General features: G+C 38.8%; 1 protein-coding gene across 1 annotated transcript in view; it reads right to left on the bottom strand.

Annotated features, from left to right (window-relative positions):
• The window catches only part of XAB2 (XPA binding protein 2), a 298412-nt gene that overhangs the window by 167797 nt on the left and 104712 nt on the right, over positions 1 to 25903 (bottom strand). The window contains 2 exon segments of the mRNA XM_053718092.1: positions 3 to 126; positions 128 to 148. Coding sequence (XP_053574067.1) covers positions 3 to 126; positions 128 to 148 — 145 coding nt within the window.

The raw sequence follows: 25903 nt of genomic DNA, 5'->3' as shown, positions 1-25903 counted from the left end.
ACCTTCCTCTTCTCTTCCCATCTCACTGACTGTCTCCATCTTTGCAGCAATTACACTCTCTTCAAATTGAGCATAGCTGTCAAACACTTGAGTGAAGTCTCGAACAGTTGTGACTGTCTGAATTGCTTTCCTCATAGACATCACGGGCCTGCAGAGAAAACTCAGAATTTAGTTGATGAGATACAATCGAGAGCAAAGCTGTTCAACCTGGAACATTGGATTTTTATTTATTTTTTTACTTGAAGGATTGAGCCAATATTAAAAATAATAGCAAACACAAACAATAATATATATATGTATAATCAAAAGTAGAGTGCACTCTACCTTCAAAGACAAATGCCAGGGTGCCAAGAGGTTATAAAATAAAGTCATGAATGCGGCACTTGCTGGTCACTTTAAATCAGTGTACTATTATTGGTGTAACGTTTCGGGGGACACTCTACAGAACCTTTTTTCTGCCAGGTGGGGCAGTGTAATAGTATGCATATTATAAATTTTCGGTAATTTTATAAACGTTACTTAAGCTATCCCAATGCACAAATTAATTGCATAATTAAACTTGAACTGATTAAATGATATTTTGAGCAACAAATGTAAATATATAATATTATATATATATATATATATACACACACACATACCTCATTTTATTGCGCTACACTTTATTGTGCTTCACAGATATTTCTCTTTTTACAAATTGAAGGTTTGTGGCCAACCTGTGTTGAGCAAGTCTATCTGCTACGTTTTCCGACATATATACACATAAATAAATACACATGTATACACACACCGGAAAAAAAGATTATGACTCACTGAAGGGCTCAGAGAATGCTTAGCATTCTTTTTAGCAATAAAGTATTTTTAATTAAGGATATGTACATTTTTTAGACATAATACTATTCCACAGTAGACTATAGTAAAAAAGTAAATATAACTTATATGCACGGAGAAACAAAAAATGAGTGTGACTCACTTTATTGCAATATTTTCTTTATTGCGGTGGTCTGGAACTGAACCCTCAATATCTTCAAGGTACGTCTGTGTATGTGTATATATATATATATATATATATATATATATATATATACATACACACATACACTTACTTCAGGATCAGACGCACGCACACAAACAGAGTAAAATGACCAGGGCATAGGGGTGATAATTACCAAGGAAAACTATGATTACTGCGTAAAGCAGAAACGCATAAGCAGTTTCTAGGGTTGCAAGCACCTTTTTATTGTTTTTAAATCGATCTGTGATGTTTTAGACTTTGATTTATAAATCCAAGTTTTATGAAGTATCTGCTGTATTTTTTTTGTTGGACAATCACCAAGGAGAGCCAATTACTGGATTTAAATGTCAACCATTGCTCTCAATAGTTTAGCATTCAGATAATTTAATCATAACCTCTATTGTTTCTTTAACTTAATAATAAAAAGACATTAGCTAGGACAACTTAAATAAAAGGCCCTGCTATTAGAGAAGTAAAAAGACGTAAACTGAACAACGATTAAGAAATATCCCAATATGGACAAGTAGGGAGGTCTAGAGATTATTGCATAATTTGTTATTATTATAATCTCTAAGGATGAAATTATATATATATATATATATATATATATATAGATATATATATATATATATATATATATATATAAATAAAATACTGGGGTTTATAAATTATTGCTCACATCTGGCATGTGCTAAAAGTTAATATCACTTCAGTTTCTATGTAACCCCTTATCAGAGTAAAGTATTTCTTTTTATATTATGTCTTCCTCCTTAATTCATATCCATTCTTACAATTTCCCACTGATTATATTAAAATTATTGCTCAAGCAATTAAAACTGAGAAAATGTTCCAACAATTACATAACATAACGCACGTTTCATAAATGCTTCTTCAGAGGGGCTTCCCATAGATTGATTAACCAGATTTGTATTGGTATAGTACTCCCTCCTTGTTATTTAACTGCCAATTTTGACTGTGCTAATAATATGGCAAATCTGAAGTACCAATCCAGTTTCACTAAACACTTGGATCTCTGTTTACATACACAATCCAATCAGGAACAGCTTACCGCTTAATATGACAGTCTAATTCGATGATCCTTGATTAGCTTACTATTATAATATGCTACATTCAATGGGCATTTAGGCAATATTATTATTTTGGTTTGTTCGATTATTAACCACTGTTATACAATTATAAAATTTAATTCAAAGAATACTTACTTTGAATTTAATGTTCATTGTGTTTTATTATGCTTTTATAAAATTACTAAAAGTTATTAAAATATGTGAATTATTTTTTCTTTACAAAAATAAACATGTTAAAGGGATATAATACCCACATGCTAAATCACTTGAAAGTGATGCAGTATAACTGTAAAAAGCTAATAAGAAAATATCACTTGAACATCTCTATGTAAAAAAGGAAGATATTTTACCTCAGCATTTCTTTATCTCACAATAGTAAAGTGCTCTGTTAACAGTTATCATTCAGCTACTGTCCAGCTGCATTTTGGAAAAATAAATACAATAGCCAATCAGCATCAGCAGTGCTGAGATCATGCTTTGTTTTACTGAAATCTCCAAGATTCCATGGTAACCTTCCTTAAACTGAGTATGGAAATAACAAGACTGTGCCTGCACATGCCAGATGCACACTCCCTTGCAAGTCACGGGACTAGCATACTGATTGGCTGCTTAAAGTCCCTTTACAAATTACAATGGGATGTGGCTACTATTATTTTGAGGTAAATATCTTCCTTCAGATGATATTTTCTAGTTTCAAGTGCTTCAACTTTTGGGTATCATGTCCTATTAAATAGGTGATAATCGAATACTTTATAATGTACCTGAGGTTGCTAAGGAGTTATATTGGATATGGATACTTTGATACTCTGATATCATGTCTGTTGTAAACTGAAAATGTATAACTATGGAAAATATGCAATTTTTGTTTGAAGTGTACTCTGCCTTATGATTGTAGCGATGTCTATGCATTTACCTCAATAAAAATTATTTAAAAAAAAAAAAATAGGTGATAATCTATGGTGGTAAGGTGAATAATAATTAATTTATTGCAACTTTTCTGTTTTTGTCCGTAATGTATTTTATTGATGTGACTTGCGAACACACTAAACATGGTACAATCGGATGCATAAACTTGAGGGCATTTTCTTGAGGGCAGGGCTCGACAAACCCAGGAGCAAAGGAACCACTGGCTCCAAGAATTTTAAACCTGGCTCCTAACCATGGTCTGGTTCCTTAATATTCTTACTGGCTCCAACATTTTTAACAGATTTGTCAACCCCTGCTTTAGGGTATCGATGTAATGACTCCTTACCAGTTGATCTTTTAAATTTGGACTTTTTGTAACCTATAGATACTTTGTCACCTATAGTTGCAGCAAATATTGAATTACTTTGCAAAACTGTGCAAGTTGTCATTTATTGTTTTGACTATCTGCCGCATTTGTGGATTGTATGTTGCAATACACTGTTATCTTTGCTTTAGGTTAAAATAACTCCTTCCTATTTATTGCCAACACATTTGATTTAGCTCATTCAATTGAACTTTTACTGTATTCTCTTTGTATTAATCATTTTGTTAATTGATCACTCTCCTGTAATTATATTTTAGTTGAAGAACAATTTTGTCCTCTTCTAAGAAATTCACCATATGGTATTGATGTTAATGTACTTTCAAGAAATTAAATACAATGTTGATTAACTTGATGTGACAATTTTATATTCAGATCATTATTGTTCAGCTTTTGGAAAAAATCTTCCAATATGCTGTGTGCCTTCCAATAGAAAAAGCACATCATCAATATACCTGAGCCAAAGAGGAATAAGATTTTTATATTCCTCCATGATCTCCCAATTTTTTCCCATTGGTATATTTCTTATAGTTATTAGGTGTTTTGAATTTCAAATAACAGGAGTTTTTATTTAAGTTGATCTAGCTGATGTTCTTTATTATTAAGCTAAAGAAACAATAAAAGTTATGTTTTAATAAAATACATTGAGCAGGATTTATCAAAGCAATTCTCCTAAAATTGCGCCTACAAATCTGCATACGACGAAATTCTCTGATTTATTAATACAAAGTGCTCATAAAATTGGACAAGTCGAACTCTATAATCCTCTTGCTTCATTCGTGTTTGCCAAGGTGCACCAGTGCATTTAATAAAAGGGTTGTATTTGCTAGTTTTAGTCCCATTTCCTAGAGTCTACCTTAGCATTACGACCAGTTACCAATTTATAATTTTTTTGCACCTTTAGAGAATGCAAAGTTCTCCTACAAATACGCGCATTATAGTTCGCCATAGGTATTGAGGAGAACAGCATTAGAAATCATCATGTCTGAGTTTTTGTTGTGTTTACATCTATTTCTGATGAAGTACTTTCTGATTCTAGCTGGTCAATCTTTGGCTAGGCACCAGGAAAGGCCTGATAATGAAAAAAATATGTGCTTAAAATACAGGGCCAAAATATAGAACGCCAAATTGCACCACAAAGAATGAAAGTTCTATTAACAATTTGAATATGTTATGGTAACAAAGGGTCATTATTATAACAAAGTTCAAATTAAAATGTATTGAATAGTCTCACCAAAATAAATGCACAAATTTGCCCCATGTAAAACGCAAATGTAATGGATTACTTGAAGATGACAAAAAATACTACCTAAAGAAAACAGGTTTGAAATCATAAATCAGGAGAACTTCCTTTTTTTTCGCGTGGAGAAATGCATCATAATTGGCCCCATCTCGCCTTCCAAACAGCGTAAATTAATATGTGTAATTTTTTTTTATAAATTTGTGCACACTGGTGAGCCTCTCCAAGGGAGAGCTGCAGAGAACTCAGAGGAGAATATAAAGGAGAATTCTCCTATCCCTTGATAAATCTAGCCCATTATCTGCACGTTAGACTAAAGAACTATCGCCTAGAGTACGAGTTTTGAGTGCTATAGGGAAATTAACAAATGCAACAAAAGTTGCTTTATTTAATCCCCTATAGCGCTGCCATTACAATTTTAAAAAAAAACAGACTTGTGCGGACGATATGGGGTTTTTAAGTTCCATACCACACCAAAAACAAGAGCTGATTTGACGTGCTCTTGCACGCTTTCCCCATAGACATCAATGGGGAGAGCGGGTCAGAAAAAAAGTCTAACACCTGCGATCACGGAAAGAAAAGCTCCATAACGCAGCTCTATTGATGTCTATGGGGAAAAAGAATGAACGTTTAAAACACCCTAACATAAACCCAACGTCTAAACACCACTAACTTGCTGCCCCCGACATCGCCGATGCCTGCCTATAGTTATTAACAAACAGGACAAATACCACTTGTGTAGGGGAGACCCTTAAATGCACAGGTCTCTACTCATAAGCTATAAGTCATATAGCAAGTACAATTGTACTAAAAGTTTAACCAAGGGTCCGCTGGGCTCCTGAGGCCCGTCGGCAGCTTTTTCCGCTCCACTTACCCACTCTTCATGACCTTCTCCATCCGTGCCCGGTGTGTTGTTACCTTCAGGGAGACCCCTCTCCTAGGCTCAATGTGACCGAAGGTCCGTAGCTTGGAGCCGCACCGCTCCCACAAGCCTCTCCAACTATTGTGGCGACCTGGACACCAATGATTACTCACACGCTGTGGCTCCAACACATGACGTCATCAGACGTGGCCGGCTTCCAGGGGGTAAGTGATTATTGCGGCAGCGGAGCCACTCCATAATAGCTGTAATCCGATGCAAACACCAACGATATCAAATGATTCACCTCCTGGGAAAGTACACTGCTAATGCTCCAAAAACAGCCAAGTAAATTTGTAAAAAGAAAGTCCGGAGTAGCAGCAGTTAAAAATATGATTCTTTATTGATCTTCTTTAAAAACATTTACATAGAAACAAGCAAACATGCCCTTAGTGTACAAAAAAGCTTACGCGTTTCGGTTTTAGCGCCGTACTCATAGCTCCCTGTCTTCCCTAGTACTAATGGGCTATTTAAAGGGAATAAAACCATCTAATTCGCTAAGGGATAATTGGTACGTTAACTCATTCATTGCAGACTTACCTACCAGATAGTTAACTGCAATAGCGTTTAGACATATACTTTCACTAAAACTCTAATATTGTTCATGTTAAATTTAATGTTGTTGCCCTGAAAAGGGCATTTGTATGGGCATTGCCCTTAAAATGGCATTTAGCTCTTTTACTGCCCAAACCCTAATCTAGAAATAAAACCGACCCAAAAAACCTTTAAAAAAAAACCTAACACTAACCCCAAGTCAATCCACTTACAGTTTTTGAAGTCCCGCTTGAACGATATTCATCCCGGTATAGAAGTCCTCATCGAAGCGGCGAGAAGTCTTCATCCAGGTGGCCTCTTCAATCTTTATCCAGGCGGCATCTTCTATCTTGATCCCGGCGGCGTGGAGCGGGTCCATCCTGAAGACATCCGGCGCAAAGCATCCTCTTCAAACGGTCGCCGCCGTATACTGAATCTTCAATGCAATTCAATTTAAAATGGTGTCCCTTGCATTGGCTGAAAGATTTGAATCAGCCAATAGAATGAGAGCTGCTAAAATCCTGTTTGAACAGCCAATAGGATTTAAGCAGCTCTCATGCTATTGGCTGATTCAAATCTTTCAGCCAATAGAAATGCAAGGGACCCCATTTTGAATTGCGCACCTTGCATTGAAGATTCAGTAAACAGCGGCAACCGTATGAAGAGGATGCTCCGCGTCGGATGTCTTCAGGATGGACCCGCTCTGCGTCACCGGGATCAAGATAGAAGATACCGCCGGGATGAAGATTGAAGAGGCTGCCTGGATGAAGACTTCTCGCCGCCTGAATGAGGACTTCTCCGCCGGGATGAAGATCATTGAAGCGGGACTTAAAAAACTGTAAGTAGATCGTCTTGGGGTTAGTGTTAGGTTTTTAAGGTTTTTTTGGGTGGGTTTTATTTTTTAGGGTTTGGGCAGTAATAGAGCTAAATGCCCATTTAAGGGCAACGCCCATCCATATGCCCTTTTCAGAGCAATGGGTAGCTTAGGTTTTTTTTAGAGTTAGGTTTTTTATTTTGGGGGGGTTGGTTGGGTGGTGGGTTTTACTGTTGGGTGGGGGGGGTCTTTTATTTTTTATTTTTTTTTACAGGTAAAAGAGCTGTTTAACTTTTAAGGGCCATTGGTAGTTTATTGTAGGCTAGGGTTTTTTATTTTGATAGGGCAATTAGATTAGGTGTAATTCTTTTTTTTTTTTTTTTTTTATTAAATGGTTTTTATTAGAGGTTCAAAATTAAGCATACATGAACAGTGACAGGTGGAAACAGCACAGTATTTGCATGAAAAGACAATTACCAGTTAACAATGAATACATCTGAAAACAAATTTAAAGAAAATACAATAAAAGTAATTCTTTTTTATTTTTGATAATATTGTTTGTTATTTTTCGTACTTTAGTGCTTGTTATTTTTTGTAATTTAGTCTTTTTTTGTAATTAGATACTTTGTCATTTTTAGAGTAGTGTTAGGATTTGTTTAATGTGTAGTTTAGTTCGATTTAATTGGTAGTTAGTTTAATTTTAGTTTAATAATTATATTAGTTTAATTGTTTTTTTAATTTGACAGGTAAATTTAATTTAAGGTAGGGAAATTGTAATTTTAATCTAAAGTAAGGGGGGCGTTAGGTTTAGGGGTCACTAGTTTAAATTAGTTTATTGCGATGTGGGGGGCTTTTGGTTTAGGGGTTAAAAGTTTAGTTTAGTATATTTCGTTGTGGGGGGCTTGCGGTTTAGGGGTTAATAGGTTTATTATAGTGGCAGCGGTGTAGGGCTAAAAAAACGTTAGTATAGTGGGGGCGATGTGGGCGGGCGGCAGATTAGGGGTAAATAATATTTAAATAGTGTTTGCGATGCGGGAGGGTGGCGGTTTATGAGTTAATAAGTTTATTATAGTGGTGACGATGTCAGGGAGCGGTGGAATAGGGGTTAATTTTTTTTTAGAGTTCCGGCGATATAGGGAGCAGATGATTAGGGTTTAATAAAGGTATTTTAGTATTTGCAATGCGGGAGGGCCTCGGTTTAGGGGTTAAGAGGTAGTTTATGGGTGTTAGTGTACTTTTTAACACATTAGTTATGAGTTTTATGTTACAGCTTTGTAGCGTAAAACTCATAACTACTGACTTTAGATGGCGTTACGGATCTTGTCGTTTTAAAGTGTAACGCTTGCTTTTTAGCCTCACCACAAAACTCGTAATACTAGCGCTATGGGAATCCCATTAAAAAATGTCATTTTAACGAGTGTGGTACTGACGTTGCATTACAGGCTAAAAGGCTTGCGGTACACCTATACCGACAAGACTTGTACTGGCTGCATTGCTGTTTTAACGCTGAAAATACCATATTTTCAGCGTTAAGAGCCATAACGCACAACTCGTAATCTAGCTGTATGTGTGGAGGACAAACATTTTACGTTGACTGTTTCAGTTTAGTAAATCTAAGTACAAGTAAAAATCCCCAAATGCGGAATTTAAAATCCAAAATTATTCAGAAATCCAGAATTTTTAATTATTTATTAACAATAAAATTATAAAAAAAATTAACATTTTCACCCACCAGTATGTCACAATCTTCTCTTCCTGCTTCTTTGATTTTGTTTGTGTTTTCTAAAATGCAAATGATAGTTTATATTTATTTAAAACTGCAACTATTACCTCTCTGTACTATAAAATCTTTCTGATGGTACTATGTGTACAAAAGTATTAAAAATGGTTTAAAAAAAAACTACCTTGGGGGGCGGAGCTTAGCCGTTCTGGATAATCGCTGTGTGAGACAACAGCTCCTAGGCCCACACCACCTAAGCCCATAAATAAAATTAGCCAACGTTTTTTTATTCAACCACACAGAGAGCCTGCACACACAGCGGGTACCGGAGGATCGTTTAATTTTGGCAGTGAGGGGAAGCGGCGTTCACAGCCCGGTACAGGGAGTCGGCGGGCTAACGCCCGACATACAGGCCACAAGCGGAGGAGAGGTGAAAACCCGGTGGCAGTAGTGACAGTGCCCGATTAGCACACAAGACCCGAGGGACAGCTGGCCACACTTCAACAGGCTAGAGGGGCCAAAAAAGCAACTGTGCGGATGCCGAGGTCGCAACAAGTAAGTCCCGGATCACGGGTCCCCTGAATACTACCAGAGCGGATAGTGTGTAATGCAGGGCTGTTGGCCTATCCTTGGTAGCACACAGTAGCACACATGTAGGAGTAACAGGCTCTCCCATAGTTTAACCAGAAAAAGAGGTTACAAGCAGTCAGAGGAACAATAGGAGTTGGGCCATATATAACACAAAGACAGTAAGCCACGCGGGGAGAGCACACAGAAAAGGCCTGTTAGACCATCCTAACAAGCTGCACACAAACACACATTTTATTAAAGAAATAGTAAAAGCAATCTAGCAGCTGTTACAAAAGACTCTAACAGATTATTCCAGGTGGTTCTCTCACTACAAGGTGACTAAGATCTACAAGAAGGCTGCAGCTACTGCTGATTGCACAGCAGTAAATACATAGCTAACACCAGATATCCAGCTCACCCTGAGTTAAAGGGACATCACACAGGAAGGGCACAAAAGCAAGCACAGCATAGCACAGCAACTTGCCAGTTTTTTTTAAATATTGGCTTTACACCCCCAGACCAGATCAACCCGTACTGGGGCGATACAACCTGAGCAAGCTACCCTCGTGATTGGGCCTGCACACTGCTCTCCCGCAACAACTATCTAAGTATGCCAGCCCGCAAACAAAACAAGCCAGACGGAGCCACAAACCCAAAAATGTTGCAGCAATATCTGAAGCCGGTAGACCCGTCGCCATCTACAACCACATCCACCTCTAACGCCACTACACCTACAGAGAGTTTACAGGCAACGCAACAAACATCCTCTGGTCCTACTGGGCTTGCAAAGGAAGATCTGAGGTCTTTGTGTACCAAAGATGATGTAAGAGAGATCATGTCAGAAGTTAAATCTTGGTACTCTGATCTGAAGCATGACCTGTCCAGAGTGACTCAAAGAGTAATAAATCTAAAGGAGAATCACAATACAACATATAACGATATCCAACACATATCACGCTTGGCGTATGAACAGGAAGAGACCATACACCACCTGCTAGAAAAGGTGGAGGATCTGGACAATAGGGGAAGGAGGAACAACCTCCGGATATGTGGCATATCTGAGACGATACAGCCAGCGGCCTTAGAGGGCTGTATACAGGACCTGTTCCGGACCCTCAAAGGGGACAACAGCACTCCTGAGATGCCAATTGAGAGAGCTCATCGAGCCTTGAGAGCCAAACCACTGCCTAAAGCACCCCCTAGGGATGTTATCCTTAAACTCCTCCATTTCAAAGACAAGGAAGAAATCCTCACGTGTGCCAGACAAAAACAGGACTTCACGCACGCGGGCAGTCGCATTCAAATTTTTGCTGACCTGAGCCCGACAACTCTACAGAAAAGAAGAGACCTCAGCTACATCACCACTGCCCTGCGGGATCAGAAAATACGCTACAGATGGGGGTTTCCAGTTAGCATCATCGCCACAAGAGAGGGTACTACTGCTATTTTCAGATCTAGGGAAGACCTACCATAACTTTTGTGAATCCTTGCGAATCAACATTCAACACCCAGACAACACAGATGAAGTGAACTTGGCATCACAAAGATCACACAGCAGACCTCGTTTGCACCCAGGGGTCAGAACACGGGCAGACTCAGAAAATCCAGCTACAGCCACAAATGCAGGTTCTAATCAAGCCGACTCTTGCAGGCACTCAGATAAAGTTCACTCACCGGCTCGAGGGGACTCTTGATCATTAAAAATGGCTACAGGTCATATGTTTTGAATCAATATTTAAGTTAAAGGGCTCAGGGGTGGGGATACTGCCCTAAATTGTTGAATAGTAATATTCTGTTCTTACTGTTTGCTGATTGCTACTGTTAACTTGTGATATTGTCATTGTTTTGCAAATACTCTTATTATTATACTTTGCTCTGGGTTCACCTGTAACACTGACCGAATCTCCTTTTGTCCTTTGACCACTTAGCCTTGCACACCCAATCAAATAGACAGCTAGTCCACCACAGACACAAGCCAAACCCATCTAACCCTGCAGCAGGACACCAACGACAGACACTCTCCCTGGTGGGGATTTAGGCATTCCTCAGTAGTGGGTAAGATATATAACACCACATCCCCTCAAAACATCCCAGATTAGGGTTCGCAGCAAAATGGCAGATCAGCGAGAACAGCAGGGACAAACTCTCTCATTGATCTCAATAAACGCGAAAGGCCTCAACAGCCCTGAAAAAAGATCTATAGCATTTCGACAGTTACACAAAGCCACAGGGGACTTACTTTTCATACAGGAGACCCAGTTTAAAAAGGGAAGGGAACCTAAATTCATGAATAGAAATTACAAGACTTTCTTCTTGGCTTCTGGACCAACTAAGAAAGGGGGGGTAGGTATATTCCTAAAAAACACGGTACACTTTCAGCCGAAGCATGTCATAAAGGACCCTAAAGCAGCGTACATAATAGTGATAGGGCTTCTCTTTAACACATATGTTACACTGATAAATGTATATCTGCCCAATCAGGGGCAACATATAGCCTTTAAACAGGTGACACAGTTAATACTTGAACATACGAAGGGAGTCATGTTTATCGCAGGCGATTTCAACTTGCCATTAGATCCCGCACGAGACACTTCAACAGGGAGGACAAGCACTCCACTGAAAGTTATAAAATCCATAAATTATCAATTGCAATTGCTAAAACTACATGACATATGGAGAACCAAACACCCAGGTGAAACAGACTTTACATTCTACTCGCACCCACATCACACCTACACCAGGATTGACTACATTGTGACTGACCAGATAGGACTGTCCATGGTAGAGGCATCTAACATACTGCCAATAACGTGGTCTGACCACGCCCCAGTGGGTTGCTCGGTCAAATGGCTGAGCGCACCATCGCGATCCTTCCTGTGGAGACTTGACGAAACCGACCTCAACAACCCCTTGGTTCAGACAGACATAGATGGGACATTAGGGCATTACTTCAGGGAAAAAACTCAGGCTGCCACATCAGCATCCACGACGTGGGAAGCACACAAATGCGTGGTTAGGGGGGAGCTCATTAAACACAAAGCTAGGAAAATTAAAAATGACAGACAGTTCGTGAACTCCACCCTCTCCCAAATAAGATACTGGGAAACTCAACATAAACAAGACCCGGCCTCCCAAATCTTTCTTAAAAACTTAACTAGTGCAAGAAACAAGCTCAATAATCATTACATTAAGGAATACCAGCACAAAGCTTCACTGTTGAAACAAAAAAACTTTGACGTAAACAACAAATCAGGGTCCTCATTGGCCAAGGCGCTGAAGCGCCAACAATTAACAACACACGTGCACACGCTAGTGGATGCCACAGGAGACACTCACAGGGACAGCATCAAAATAGCGGAGACATTCAGGACATACAGGGAGTGCAGAATTATTAGGCAAATGAGTATTTTGACCACATCATCCTCTTTATGCATGTTGTCTTACTCCAAGCTGTATAGGAGCCTATAGATGCCTCTACCATGGACAAGCCTACTACCAATTAAGCATATTAGGTGATGTGCCTCTCTGTAATGAGAAGGGGTGTGGTCTAATGACATCAACACCCTATATCAGGTGTGCATAATTATTAGGCAACTTCCTTTCCTTTGGCAAAATGGGTCAAAAGAAGGACTTGACAGGCTCAGAAAAGTAAAAAATAGTGAGATATCTTGCAGAGGGATGCAGCACTCTTAAAATTGCAAAGCTTCTGAAGCGTGATCATCGAACAATCAAGCGTTTCATTCAAAATAGTCAACAGGGTCGCAAGAAGCGTGTGGAAAAACCAAGGCGCAAAATAACTGACCATGAACTGAGAAAAGTCAAGCGTGCAGCTGCCAAGATGCCACTTGCCACCAGTTTGGCCATATTTCAGAGCTGCAACATCACTGGAGTGCCCAAAAGCACAAGGTGTGCAATACTCAGAGACATGGCCAAGGTAAGAAAGGCTGAAAGACGACCACCACTGAACAAGACACACAAGCTGAAACGTCAAGACTGGGCCAAGAAATATCTCAAGACTGATTTTTCTAAGGTTTTATGGACTGATGAAATGAGAGTGAGTCTTGATGGGCCAGAGGGATGGGCCCGTGGCTGGATTGGTAAAGGGCAGAGAGCTCCAGTCCGACTCAGACGCCAGCAAGGTGGAGGTTGAGTACTGGTTTGGGCTGGTATCATCAAAGATGAGCTTGTGGGGCCTTTTCGGGTTGAGGATGGAGTCAAGCTCAACTCCCAGTCCTACTGCCAGTTTCTGGAAGACACCTTCTTCAAGCAGTGGTACAGGAAGAAGTCTGCATCCTTCAAGAAAAACATGATTTTCATGCAGGACAATGCTCCATCACACGCGTCCAAGTACTCCACAGCGTGGCTGGCAAGAAAGGGTATAAAAGAAGAAAATCTAATGACATGGCCTCCTTGTTCACCTGATCTGAACCCCATTGAGAACCTGTGGTCCATCATCAAATGTGAGATTTACAAGGAGGGAAAACAGTACACCTCTCTGAACAGTGTCTGGGAGGCTGTGGTTGCTGCTGCACGCAATGTTGATGGTGAACAGATCAAAACACTGACAGAATCCATGGATGGCAGGCTTTTGAGTGTCCTTGCAAAGAAAGGTGGCTATATTGGTCACTGATTTGTTTTTGAATGCCAGAAATGTATATTTGTGAATGTTGAGATGTTATATTGGTTTCACTGGTAAAAATAAATAATTGAAATGGGTATATATTTGTTTTTTGTTAAGTTGCCTAATAATTATGCACAGTAATAGTCACCTGCACACACAGATATCCCCCTAAAATAGCTAAAACTAAAAACAAACTAAAAACTACTTCCAAAAATATTCAGCTTTGATATTAATGAGTTTTTTGGGTTCATTGAGAACATGGTTGTTGTTCAATAATAAAATTAATCCTCAAAAATACAACTTGCCTAATAATTCTGCACTCCCTGTACTATGGCAGGCTATATAACATCCGGAACGAGTGTAGCCAGCAAGAGATAGATAGCTATCTGGAGGGGGTGACTTTACACACACTTGACACGGAAGATACTGAGGCTCTGGATCTGCCGATCACTCAAGACGAAATTATAGCTGCCATTAAATCTATGCCAAACGGCAAGAGCCCAGGACCTGACGGATTAGGAATTAAATATTACAAAACCTTTCTCCACCACTTGTGTACGCCCGATATCTTTATTTAACACACTCTTACAGGAGAGAGGCTTCTCAGAACATATGTTAGAGGCTAATATTACAGTTTTACCCAAGCATGGCAAAAACCCAGATAAACCTGAATATTTCCGCCCCATTTCCCTGCTCAACGCAGACATCAAAATCTTTGCAAAGATTCTGGCCACCAGAATTAATAAATATTTACCCAAATTGATTCACCCAGACCAGGTGGGCTTTGTCCCTGGGAGGGAGGCGAGGGACAACACATTAAAGGTTCTGCAACTGATGACATATGCCCAACAACACAAAATTCCTTCAATCTTTGTGTCGACAGATGCAGAGAAAGCTTTCAACAGGGTACATTGGCCTTTTCTAAAAGCGGTTCTGCATAAAATGAAGTTCAGCGACTCCTTCATAGCCCAAATCTTCACACTATATAGACGCCCAACAGCCCGGGTCAAGGTTAATGGTCTGCTATCTGATAAGTTACATATTCACAATGGTACGAGACAGGGCTGCCCCCTTTCACCGATCCTCTTCGCTATAACCATAGAGGCACTAGCCCAGAAAATAAGATAGGACACTCAGATCTCAGGGATCCCAGTGAACTCACGCGAACATGAACTCGCGCTGTACGCGGACGATGTCCTGCTTACATTAACTAAAGCAGGGACCTCCCTTCCCAGAGTCCTAGCTACGTTCAGGGAATACGGTCGGGTCTCAAACTTCCACCTCAACGTAACGAAATCCGAATTATTGAACATTTCATATGATCCCACTCCCAGAGACCCTTCAAGCCTGCCCACTTCGCATACAACAGACTAAAATGAAATACCTAGGCATATATATCTCACCAGACCCTCAGGTACTATTTCAGACCGGGTAGGCCTAAAGCTTAAAAAGAAGCTTTACTACGCAGCGAACAATACAGATGGTTGAGTCACAGCACCACATGACAAAATAGAGAGACCTCCAACCCACACATGCAACACATTTATATGCCACTGCAACTAAACCTAATAGGAAGGCTACCTACGCAATGCTCTCAACAGGCTGCTGACACACAGAACCGCAAGCCTAGAAGGTGAGACCTCTAACTTATAACTGCTGCTGCATATGACACTGACATAAACTCTCACAAACGCATTGCTCAGAGGTGCCAGAACCATCTACTAAATATCTGTATTCACCACAGCTGACACAATCTCTGGCTTTGATCAACTGATATAACCCACAACAGAAATACAACACAATATAGATGAAATATTAACTATTTCATACAAAAGCCTATATACCAGATGGAAATAATCACCTGGGCACAGAATTAAGTGTCTCATTGCAAAAGTGCAGCACACAAAAAAGACTATCTTCGAAAAAGTTTGCCCAAGAAAGGCTCCCTAAAGGAATCACAACCTAAAACCATGTCCACAAAAACTATCTGTTAATGCTTTTTTCAAAAAGAGATATTACCAAACAAAAAGCTACTAAGGCCACAGCTACACAGTCCTCATCTAGACCATCTTCTTCCACATCAGACTCAGAGGACTTGGGACCTATGCTATCTGTTCCAAAAGACCTCCTTACATCTCTTCCATCAAAAAATGACTTCTCAGCACTGATCTCTCAAGTCAAACAATGCATCATAGATGAGATCTCCAAGCTTAAAAAAAGAGATCAATGATATCGGCACTAGGGTGGAAAAATTGGAAGATGAAAATACAACCTCCAAAAACAAATACACAGACCTTTAACAACATCTAGAACATAATGACCAGACACTGCAACAGTTAGAAGACAAAGTTGAAGATCTGGAAAACAGACAAAGAAGAAACAACATAAGTATTCGGGGGGGGGGGGGGTCCCTGAATCTGTGGACACTGGACAACTCTTCAAACCCTATTAACATATCTAAGAAATTCTTCTTCGCCTGAAATAATCGAATTGGATAGAGCTCACAGAGCCCTGCGCCCACGTCCAGCAGAGGGCGCCCCTCAGCGAGACATCATTGTTAAAATCACTAAATATCAACATAAAGAAGAAATAATGAAAGCTGCTAGAAACAAGTCACCTCTACATTTCAAGGGAGCTAACCTACAACTTTATGCTCGCACCCTGCTGAGACAAAAAGAACTTCAACCTATATCTCATCACTTGAGAAACCTTGGGATCAACTAGAGCTGGAACTTTCCATTCCAACTATCAATTGTGCATAAAAGCAGACGTGCCACATGCACAGCGCCTTAGGAAATTTCAGAATGCTGCAGAAAACTAGAGATACCGTTTCCTGACGGACTAATAGAAGAAACTGCTGAGTCTTCAACTAAAAGTATGACACCCTTACTACCACTTCTTCAAAGATCTGAATGGTCCACTATCCAGCGGAAAAGATCCAAACATCCAGAAGCATATGGCCGACGTACGGCAGTGGACTGATGTATCTACCCCACATGATGATGTAATGTATGCCTTCTTTTTGTGGTCACCACAATCCTTGTTTTCTGTTTATGCCTCAATACTCTGTATTCTTGTATCAATATATTGCCTATTGTTTCACTAGCTTTAGGCCAGGATGAAATATAATTAGATTTCAATTTGATATACACGATCTTATGCTACAGCTATGGGCGTCAAATGATGCAGCACACCGACAATAGCCTACAATAGAATGCCACACCACAGGTAGGTCGTATAAACACTGGCATAGCATAACACAACCACTTACTAACCTTGTATAGGGAAGTGAGGCCAGATATGCGCAATGGTGGACCTGGGAAATAGGGAGTTTTAAACTATGAATGACTAGCTATCCAAAATTCTGTTCTTACGGGTGAACCTATGACCTTGATGTGACTTTACCTATGACAATTCTTTTTTGAAGTTGCAGACAGTATCTTTTTTCTTACAAGATTTGTTTTAAGGATTGATACTATGTTGATGTAATAATACTCTTGTTTATGTTTGTTTGGCCAGTGAGCCTATATGGACTTGGACTCTACAAAGGTGCTGTGAAATCTAACAGCACCCACAAACATGGCATTAGTTGTTCGGTAAAGCACCGGAAAATGGAAAATCGTGATGTTTTATATGTTATATACAATGTATTGATCTTTTCAATAAAAATTATATTAAAAAAAAAAACAAAAAAAAAAACTATCTTTAGAGGGGGGCGGAGCCGACATAAACTAAGATGGCCGCACACTAAGTGAACTCCGATGCCCTGATCTAAAGTTCGGCCACAAACGACATGTAACCGGCAGGCAACTCGAGAGAAAACACCCCAAGCGACTTGGGAAGCAAGGATGACCTAACAGAAGGGTTTTCTCTCTTGCGGCATAGCCGCTTCTGCTCACACAGAGTTAAAATAGAAAATCACACACCGGAGGAAGTGATCACATGACCGGGTAGGCCTAAAGCTTAAAAAGAAGCTTTACTACGCAGCGAACAATACAGATGGTTGAGTCACAGCACCACATGACAAAATAGAGAGACCTCCAACCCACACATGCAACACATTTATATGCCACCGCAACTAAACCTAATAGGAAGGCTACCTACGCAATGCTCTCAACAGGCTGCTGACACACAGAACCGCAAGCCTAGAAGGTGAGACCTCTAACTTATAACTGCTGCTGCATATGACACTGACTAAAAGTATGACACCCTTACTACCACTTCTTCAAAGATCTGAATGGTCCACTATCCAGCGGAAAATATCCAAACATCCAGAAGCATATGGCCGACGTACAGCAGTGGACTGATGTATCTACCCCACATGATGATGTAATGTATACCTTCTTTTTGTGGTCACCACAATCCTTGTTTTCTGTTTATGCCTCAATACTCTGTATTCTTGTATCAATATATTGCCTATTGTTTCACTAGCTTTAGGCCAGGATGAAATATAATTAGATTTCAATTTGTTATTCACCCCTTTTATGATTGCATTTGCATATGTTACTGTTTTTTGAATATGTTTGTTTTTGTTTTATTTGATTGTAAGGCACATGTACACAGTTTTCAGGTTTTCCAAACAATACAAGTCAAGTAAACATTGTCCCCCAGAACTACACCTGATGTTACCTAAATTTGCACTACCAAACAAAAATACAACGTATGGCAGGAACGACTATTAATTTTGTATCCCAGAATGTAAAGGGTTTCACTAGCCCACACAAAAGATCTATGGCCCTAGAAGATATACGTAGAAAAGGTAAAGTTGTCTGCCTTCAAGAAACACATTTTAAAAAAACTCTGTCCCCAAATATTTTTCCTCCACCCTTACCCAACACTTCCATAGTACAATTTTAGCAATATAAATTAATGGTGTCCGTATACTGATCCACAGATCTTTAACCTTTTATATTTCATAAACAAACAACAGATAGAGAAGGGAAATTTTTGGGAATTTTATTGCAAGGACAGAGACTCTTATTTTGCTATAATCTTTTCACTTTACTGTCAGACAGCATTTAAACGAAAAGTATAAATTACAGAAAAAAACAAAGAAAACAATGAGCGAGCACAACATAGAGACCAATTAGAGCAAAGCTTGAGAGGTCAGAGAAAAAAGTGACCTATGAGAGAAGTCCACATATCCATAAAGTGACGAGTAAGTAGCCACTCCTCCTCTTTTCTCTTTGCTGCTCTCAAAGTACATTGTATTTGGTGTATTAATAAACTGTTTAATATATATATAATTCTTATATATTTATATATATATATATTTTTTTTTATTCTTATATTATTTGTTCTTATTTTATTTATTTAATACAACATTTATTTTTAATTGTAAATTTTGTATTATTTCTTTTTCTCTTCTATTTTCATTATTTTCTTTTTCGTTCTGTATTATTTCAATTTAGTGATTTTTTATTAGTTTGTTTTTTATTTGTTAAGTTGTTTCCGTTTTCTAGTTTGAACATTTCTATTTGGATTTTATCTTTCCGATATCGTTTATCCTATTTTTATTACCCCCTTTATCTTACCTGCTTTCCTCTTTGTGTTCTCCTGTTACACAACGTTTTTTGTTGCGGCCGCCATTTTCTTTTCTTCTTCTTTCTTGTCACGCTTCCATTTTACATGACGTTTCTTTCCCGCCTCCTTACCAGTCAATCACCGCATTAACTTTGCTGCTCTCTGCACTTCTCCTCAAACAGTGATCGGAGCAGATTGCTACTTAGTTAGGTGAAAGTACACTTTAGATTATATACATTTTATATACATTCGGTTTTATTCCTTTTGCCCTTATTGAGACTGGTATAAATAATATTTATAAGAACTTTATTTACTTTGAAAATATTTATTTCTTGTACACTTTTCAGTTTATCATATTAGGAATTAATATTAGATTATATTATTTAATTTAATTATAGGTTTTAGCTTAACATTTCTTTTAGATTGAGAAATATTTTTAATCTTTTTTCATTATATCTTATGATAATAAATCCCAATACTCAGAAAAATCTGTCAGGGATATGATTAACAGCTCTTTAGAGCCATTCAAGCAGCAGATGTTACAATTTCAAACTGTTATCAATTTTGTGAATGAGATAAGGGATTCAATACCCAGAAAGGCTACTTCTAAGACTAAACACTTGTCTAAACATGCTGCTAAATCTAATTTTCATAATAAAAATAAGAGAGTTAAGTCACGTCAGCCACGTTCTGACATTTCAAAGTGTGCTTTCAAACACAGCAATATTTCACCAGACTCAGAAAGTGATTCGAATGTTGTTTTTAAAAAGAGACTTTCCAGAAAAAGGAAGTTTATTATTCAGCCAGATTCATCTGATGATTTTGATGCATCTAATATGCAAATTGAAAAATATGATTTGAATTCTGAAGAATTTTCTAGAGATTCTTTTTCCCAGGATTCTCTTGATAAAATTATTTCATCTTCATCTGATGATTCTCCCAAAGATAAAAAATCTTAACATTTATCTAAATCTAAGAAAATTAAGCTTATTGATAATTTGGGAGACACCTATACTGATCCTAACGAGTTACAACACCCTAGATCTACCCAATGGAGACACTCTAGAAGGGTTTCAAAATGTTTGGATTTTTATATCTGTAGGCCTCTTTAAAAATAGACCAAAAGTACTTTAAGAGCAGAATGCCCTCGCCCCGAACTTCCGCATAACACCCATTTAACCCCTAATAATGATTCTAATCTGTTAAAATTCCTAGGTAATAACAATGCTAACATTAGAAGGCGTCCTGACAGGTTCCTAAAATTTTGTCAGGACAAACTCCTCGACACTTTAGGCCCAGTTACAAAGCTCTTTGAGTTATCAGAAGAGGCCATTTCCAGTAATTCTGTTAGTCCCTTATACTACAAGGGCATGAATACAAATAATGGTCTCTCTCTTAGATGATGCTAACACATCCCTTACTACTCAAAGGAGAAGGTTAATTCTAAGATGCATAGATCCTAAGACCACAGATTTTGCATCTACAGAGATGGGTCAAAAAGCAGATGGATTATTGTTTGGTGATGCTGGTCTTCAGCAGTTAAGCTCATATGTAAATACATTCAACTCTCTAAATAAGATAAAGACTTCCACTCATGCAAACTTTTTTCCATTGAGGCCAAGGATGTCGATTAACAGATCATTTAGGAATTCCAGGAGACCCTTCCAAGGTAAGTTCTCCCACCTTTCTTTCCACAAATTTTTCTCATCCAAAAATAGGGGGCAGATTTATGCTATTTATAACAGAATGGCAAAAAATTACAACAGACCCATGGGTTACTCAGGCCGTGTCCAGCCTTCCCTTAGAATTTATTCAAACTCCCCTTCCAGAATTCCTTCCCTACTCCAATAAAGTTTTCACACGAAGATCAAATTCTTTTAGACACAGAAAGTTTCAATATTATAAAAAAGAATGCTATAGAACTTGCCCCTTCTCCAGAAGACTCTTTCATCAGCAACATGTTTATTTCAAAAAAGAAAAAAGGATCATTCCGTCCTGTCAAATTTAAGGGATTTAAATCAATTCCTGATTTTCAACCATTTCAAGATGGAAGGTATACATCTTCTAAGAGATTGTCTTTACAACAAGGATTGGCTTGTAAGACTAGACCTGAAGGATGCATACATTTCAGTACCTAACCATTCAGATTTCAGGAAATACCTAAGATTCCATTGAAAAGACTCTCTTTGGCAATCTTCTTGTCTCCCTTTTGGTCTTTCTTTAGCACCTTGGGCTTTTACAAAGATTTTGAAGCCTGTCACAGCTTGGTTAAGGAAAAGAGGAATTCGTATGATAATTTAATTAGACAATATTCTTTTATTCACCAATCTATGAAGAATCCCTCACTATTCACCTTCAAAATCTAGGTTTTATCATCAATTCCAAAAAATCAGCTTTAATTCCTTCCTCAGTCTTCCTCAAGAAAATATCAAGAAAGAATTTCTTTACCTTCTCGAGAAAGATTTATTTTCTATCCGACTTTTAGCCAGAGTCATCGGTATTCTTCCATTCAGACAATCTTTCCAGCTCCTCTTCATTACAGAGCACTTCATAGATTGAAAACATTTTTTTTTTTTTTCAGAAAGGGTTTTTCCTATCATCACAACATTTCTTTATCCAAGGAAGCTATGGAAGAACTGAATTGGTGGCTTAAAAATATAGAAGCATGGAATGGGAAGGCGATTTTCAGAACTACCCCGAATTTGATAATAGAGTCAGATGCAAGCAAATCAGGTTGGGGTGCAAGGTGTGGTTCACAAATTACAGGAGGGAAATGGTCTCTTTTGGAGAAACTCCTTCATATCAATTGTTTAGAGCTTTTAGCATGAGCTTTTGCAGTTCAGAGTTTCGTGAAGCACAATTATCCTATAACCATTCATCTTCGGATGGACAACATCTCTGCAGTTCGTTATATCAATCATTTAGGAGGTACTGCTTCAAAATTTTTATCAAATTTAACCAAATGTTTTATTCACGATTGTTTATCTCAGAACATATCTATTCAAGCAGAATACATTTGGGGTCTAAACAATCAGATGGCAGACTGGGGATCAAGATATCTCCCAGATTTCAGCGATTGGAAGTTAAATTTGTTAATTTTTCAAAGAATTCAATCTCTAAGGGGTCCGTTTTCAATAGACCTATTTGCTTAACGTCTGAATCATCAGATTTTTCCTTACTTTAGTTGGAGAAAGCATCCTCAGGCTCTAGCAATAGATGCCTTTCTTCAACAGTGGCTGAATTCAGGAGCTTATGCCTTCCCTCCATTTTCAATGATTCTTCGAACTCTTCTTTTTGTCAAACGTCAACAGATATCACTTTGGCAAACTCAAGTTTGGTATCCTCTTCTTCTAGAATTGTCATTCCTTCATCTAATTCTATTACCAAGTCAGTCAGATCTTCTCACAGACCCTTCCGGTCAATTCCATCCTCTAGGTCATCAAGACAAATTACATCTTATTGCCTGGATGGTTTCAGGGGTTCCTGGTCTGGTTAAGGATTATCGGAGGAAGCTAAACTCCTCATTAAAGACTCTTGGGCCCCTGGAACCAAGAAATGTTATTTATCCTCCTGGCTTAAAGGGTCTAGCTGGTGCAATACTAGACACATGGATCCCATTTCAGCACCTTTGAGTGAAGTTATATACATTTTTTATCTTCACTTTTTCAAGCTGGATTGGCTTACAGGTCTATTAATGTTGCTAGATCAGCTATTTCTGCTGGACCCAAATTACTTCACAATATTCCTATAGGTCAAGATCCTACTATTTGACTTTTGAAATCTATCCATCTTACAAGTCCTCCATCTTCAAAATATTCTCTCTTTTGGGATGTAGATTTGGTCATCTCTCTTTTTAATTCTTGGCCTGATAATTAATTTCTTTTTCTTAATCAGCTTTCTGTTAAATTGACTACTTTATTATGTCTTTTAAACGTGTATCTGACGTTAAAGCTATTGACTTTAATTCTAAATGTCTTTCTCCTCAAGGAGTAATATTTTCTATTTTCTCGTAGAACTAAAACTTTATCGTCTTCTATTTTTTATCCTTATTTTCCTGAACATCCAAAAGTTTGTGCAGTTCTTTGTCGCAAAGAATATGAACACAGAACCTTATCTTTTAGATCTTCTTCTCATAATCAACTTCTAATTTCTTATGCTTTACTCCATTTACCTGCTTCTTCTCCTACCATCAGTAGATGGGTTAAATGGGTTATGTCCCAAGCTGGTGTGGATAATAATTTATCTTAACATTCTATTAGAGGAGCTTCGGCTTCTAAAGCTTTTTCAAAATCTGCCTCTCTTCAGGATATTCTGAATGCTGCTGATTGGTCTTCAGATAAAGTTTTTAGAAAATTTTATTTCAAACCTATTCATTCTATTCCATTTCATTTAGTATCCTAATTCATTTTATTTTCTTTAAACTTGCAAAAACATAATTTATGCTTACCTGATAAATTTATTTCTCTTGTGGTGTATCCAGTCCACGGATCATCCATTACTTGTGGGATATTCTCCTTCCCAACAGGAAGTTGCAAGAGGATCACCCACAGAAGAGCTGCTATATAGCTCCTCCCCTAACTGCCATATCCAGTCATTCGACCGAAGACAAGCAGAGAAAGGAGAAACCATAGGGTGCAGTGGTGACTGTAGTTTAAAGTTAAAAAATACCTGCCTTAAATTGACAGGGCGGGCCGTGGACTGGATACACCACAAGAGAAATAAATTTATCAGGTAAGCATAAATTATGTTTTCTCTTGTAAGGTGTATTCAGTCCACGGATCATCCATTACTTGTGGGATACCAATACCAAAGCTAAAGTACACGGATGAAGGGAGGGACAAGGCAGGTACTTAAACGGAAGGTACCACTGCCTGTAAAAACTTTCTCCCAAAAAATAGCCTCCGAAGAAGCAAAAGTATCGAATTTATAGAATTTTGAAAAAGTATGAAGCAAAGACCAAGTCGCCGCCTTGCAAATCTGTTCAAAAGAAGCCTCATTTTTAAAGGCCCATGTGGAAGCCACAGCTCTAGTAGAGCGGATTATGCTTCTTAGCCAAAACGAAAGAGAGGTTGCCGAAGCCTTTTGGCCTCTCCTCTGTCCAGAGTAGACAACAAACAAAGCAGATGTTTGACGAAAATCCTTAGTAGCTTGTAAATAATACTTTAAAGCACGAACCACGTCAAGATTGTGTAATAGACGTTCCTTCTTTGAAGAAGGATTAGGACACAATGATGGAACAACAATCTCCTGATTGATATTCTTATTAGATACCACCTTAGGTAAAAACCCAGGTTTGGTACGCAGAACCACCTTATCTGCATGGAAGATCAGATAAGGAGAATCACATTGAAAGGCAGATAACTCTGAAACTCTACGAGCCGAGGAAATAGCTACCAAAAAAAGAACCAAGATAAAAGTTTGATATCTATGGAATGAAGAGGTTCAAACGGAACCCCTTGAAGAACCTTAAGAACCAAATGGCAGAGCAACATATTTAAATACAGGCTTGATTCTAACTAAAGCCTGACAAAATCCCTGAACGTCTGGAGCATCCTCCAGACGCTTGTGCAAAAGAATAGACAGAGCAGAAATCTGTCCCCTTAAGGAACTAGCTGACAATCCTTTTTCCAATCCTTCTTGGAGAAAAGACAATATCTTGGGAATCCTGACCTTACTCCATGAGTAACCCTTGGATTCACACCAATAAAGATATTTACGCCATATCTTATGATAGATTTTCCTGGTGACAGGCTTTCATGCATGAATTAAGGTATCAATGACTGACTCTGAGAAGCCACGCTTTGAAAAAATCAAGTGTTCAATCTCCAGGCAGTCAGTCTCAGAGAAAGTAGATTTGGATGGTTGAAAGGACCTTGAAGTAGAAGGTCCTGTCTCAGCTGCAGAGTCCATGGTGGAAAGGATGACATGTCCACCAGATCTGCATACCAAGTCCTGCGTGGCCACGCAGGCGCTATCAAGATAACCGATGCTCTCTCCTGCTTGATTTTGGCAATCAGACGAGGGAGCAGAGGAAACGGTGGAAACACATAAGCCAGGTTGAAAGAGCAAGGTGCTGCTAGAGCATCTATCAGCGTCGCCTTGGGATCCCTGGACCTGGATCCGTAACAAGGAAGTTTGGCGTTCTGGCGAGACGCCATGAGATCCAGTTCCATGAGATCCAGTTTGCCCCAACGAAAAATCAATTGTGCAAACACCTCCAGATGGAGTTCCCACTCCCCCGGATGAAAAGTCTGACGACTTAGAAAATCCGCCTCCCAGTTCTCTACTCCTGGGATATGGATAGCTGATAGGTGGCAAGAGTGAATCTCTGCCCAGCGAATTATCTTTGAGACTTCTAACATCGCTAGGGAACTCCTTGTTCCCCCTTGATGGTTGATGTAAGCCACAGTCGTGATGTTGTCCGACTGAAATCTGATGAACCTCATTGTCGCTAGCTGAGGCTAAGCCTGAAGAGCATTGAATATCGCTCTCAGTTCCAGAATGTTTATTGGAAGGAGTGTCTCCTCCTGAGTCCACAAACCCTGAGCCTTCAGGGAGTTCCAGACTGCCC

Source organism: Bombina bombina, chromosome 6 (assembly GCF_027579735.1).
Source record: "Bombina bombina isolate aBomBom1 chromosome 6, aBomBom1.pri, whole genome shotgun sequence".
NCBI lineage: Eukaryota > Metazoa > Chordata > Amphibia > Anura > Bombinatoridae > Bombina > Bombina bombina.
This window is presented reverse-complemented; position numbering and strand designations above follow the sequence as displayed.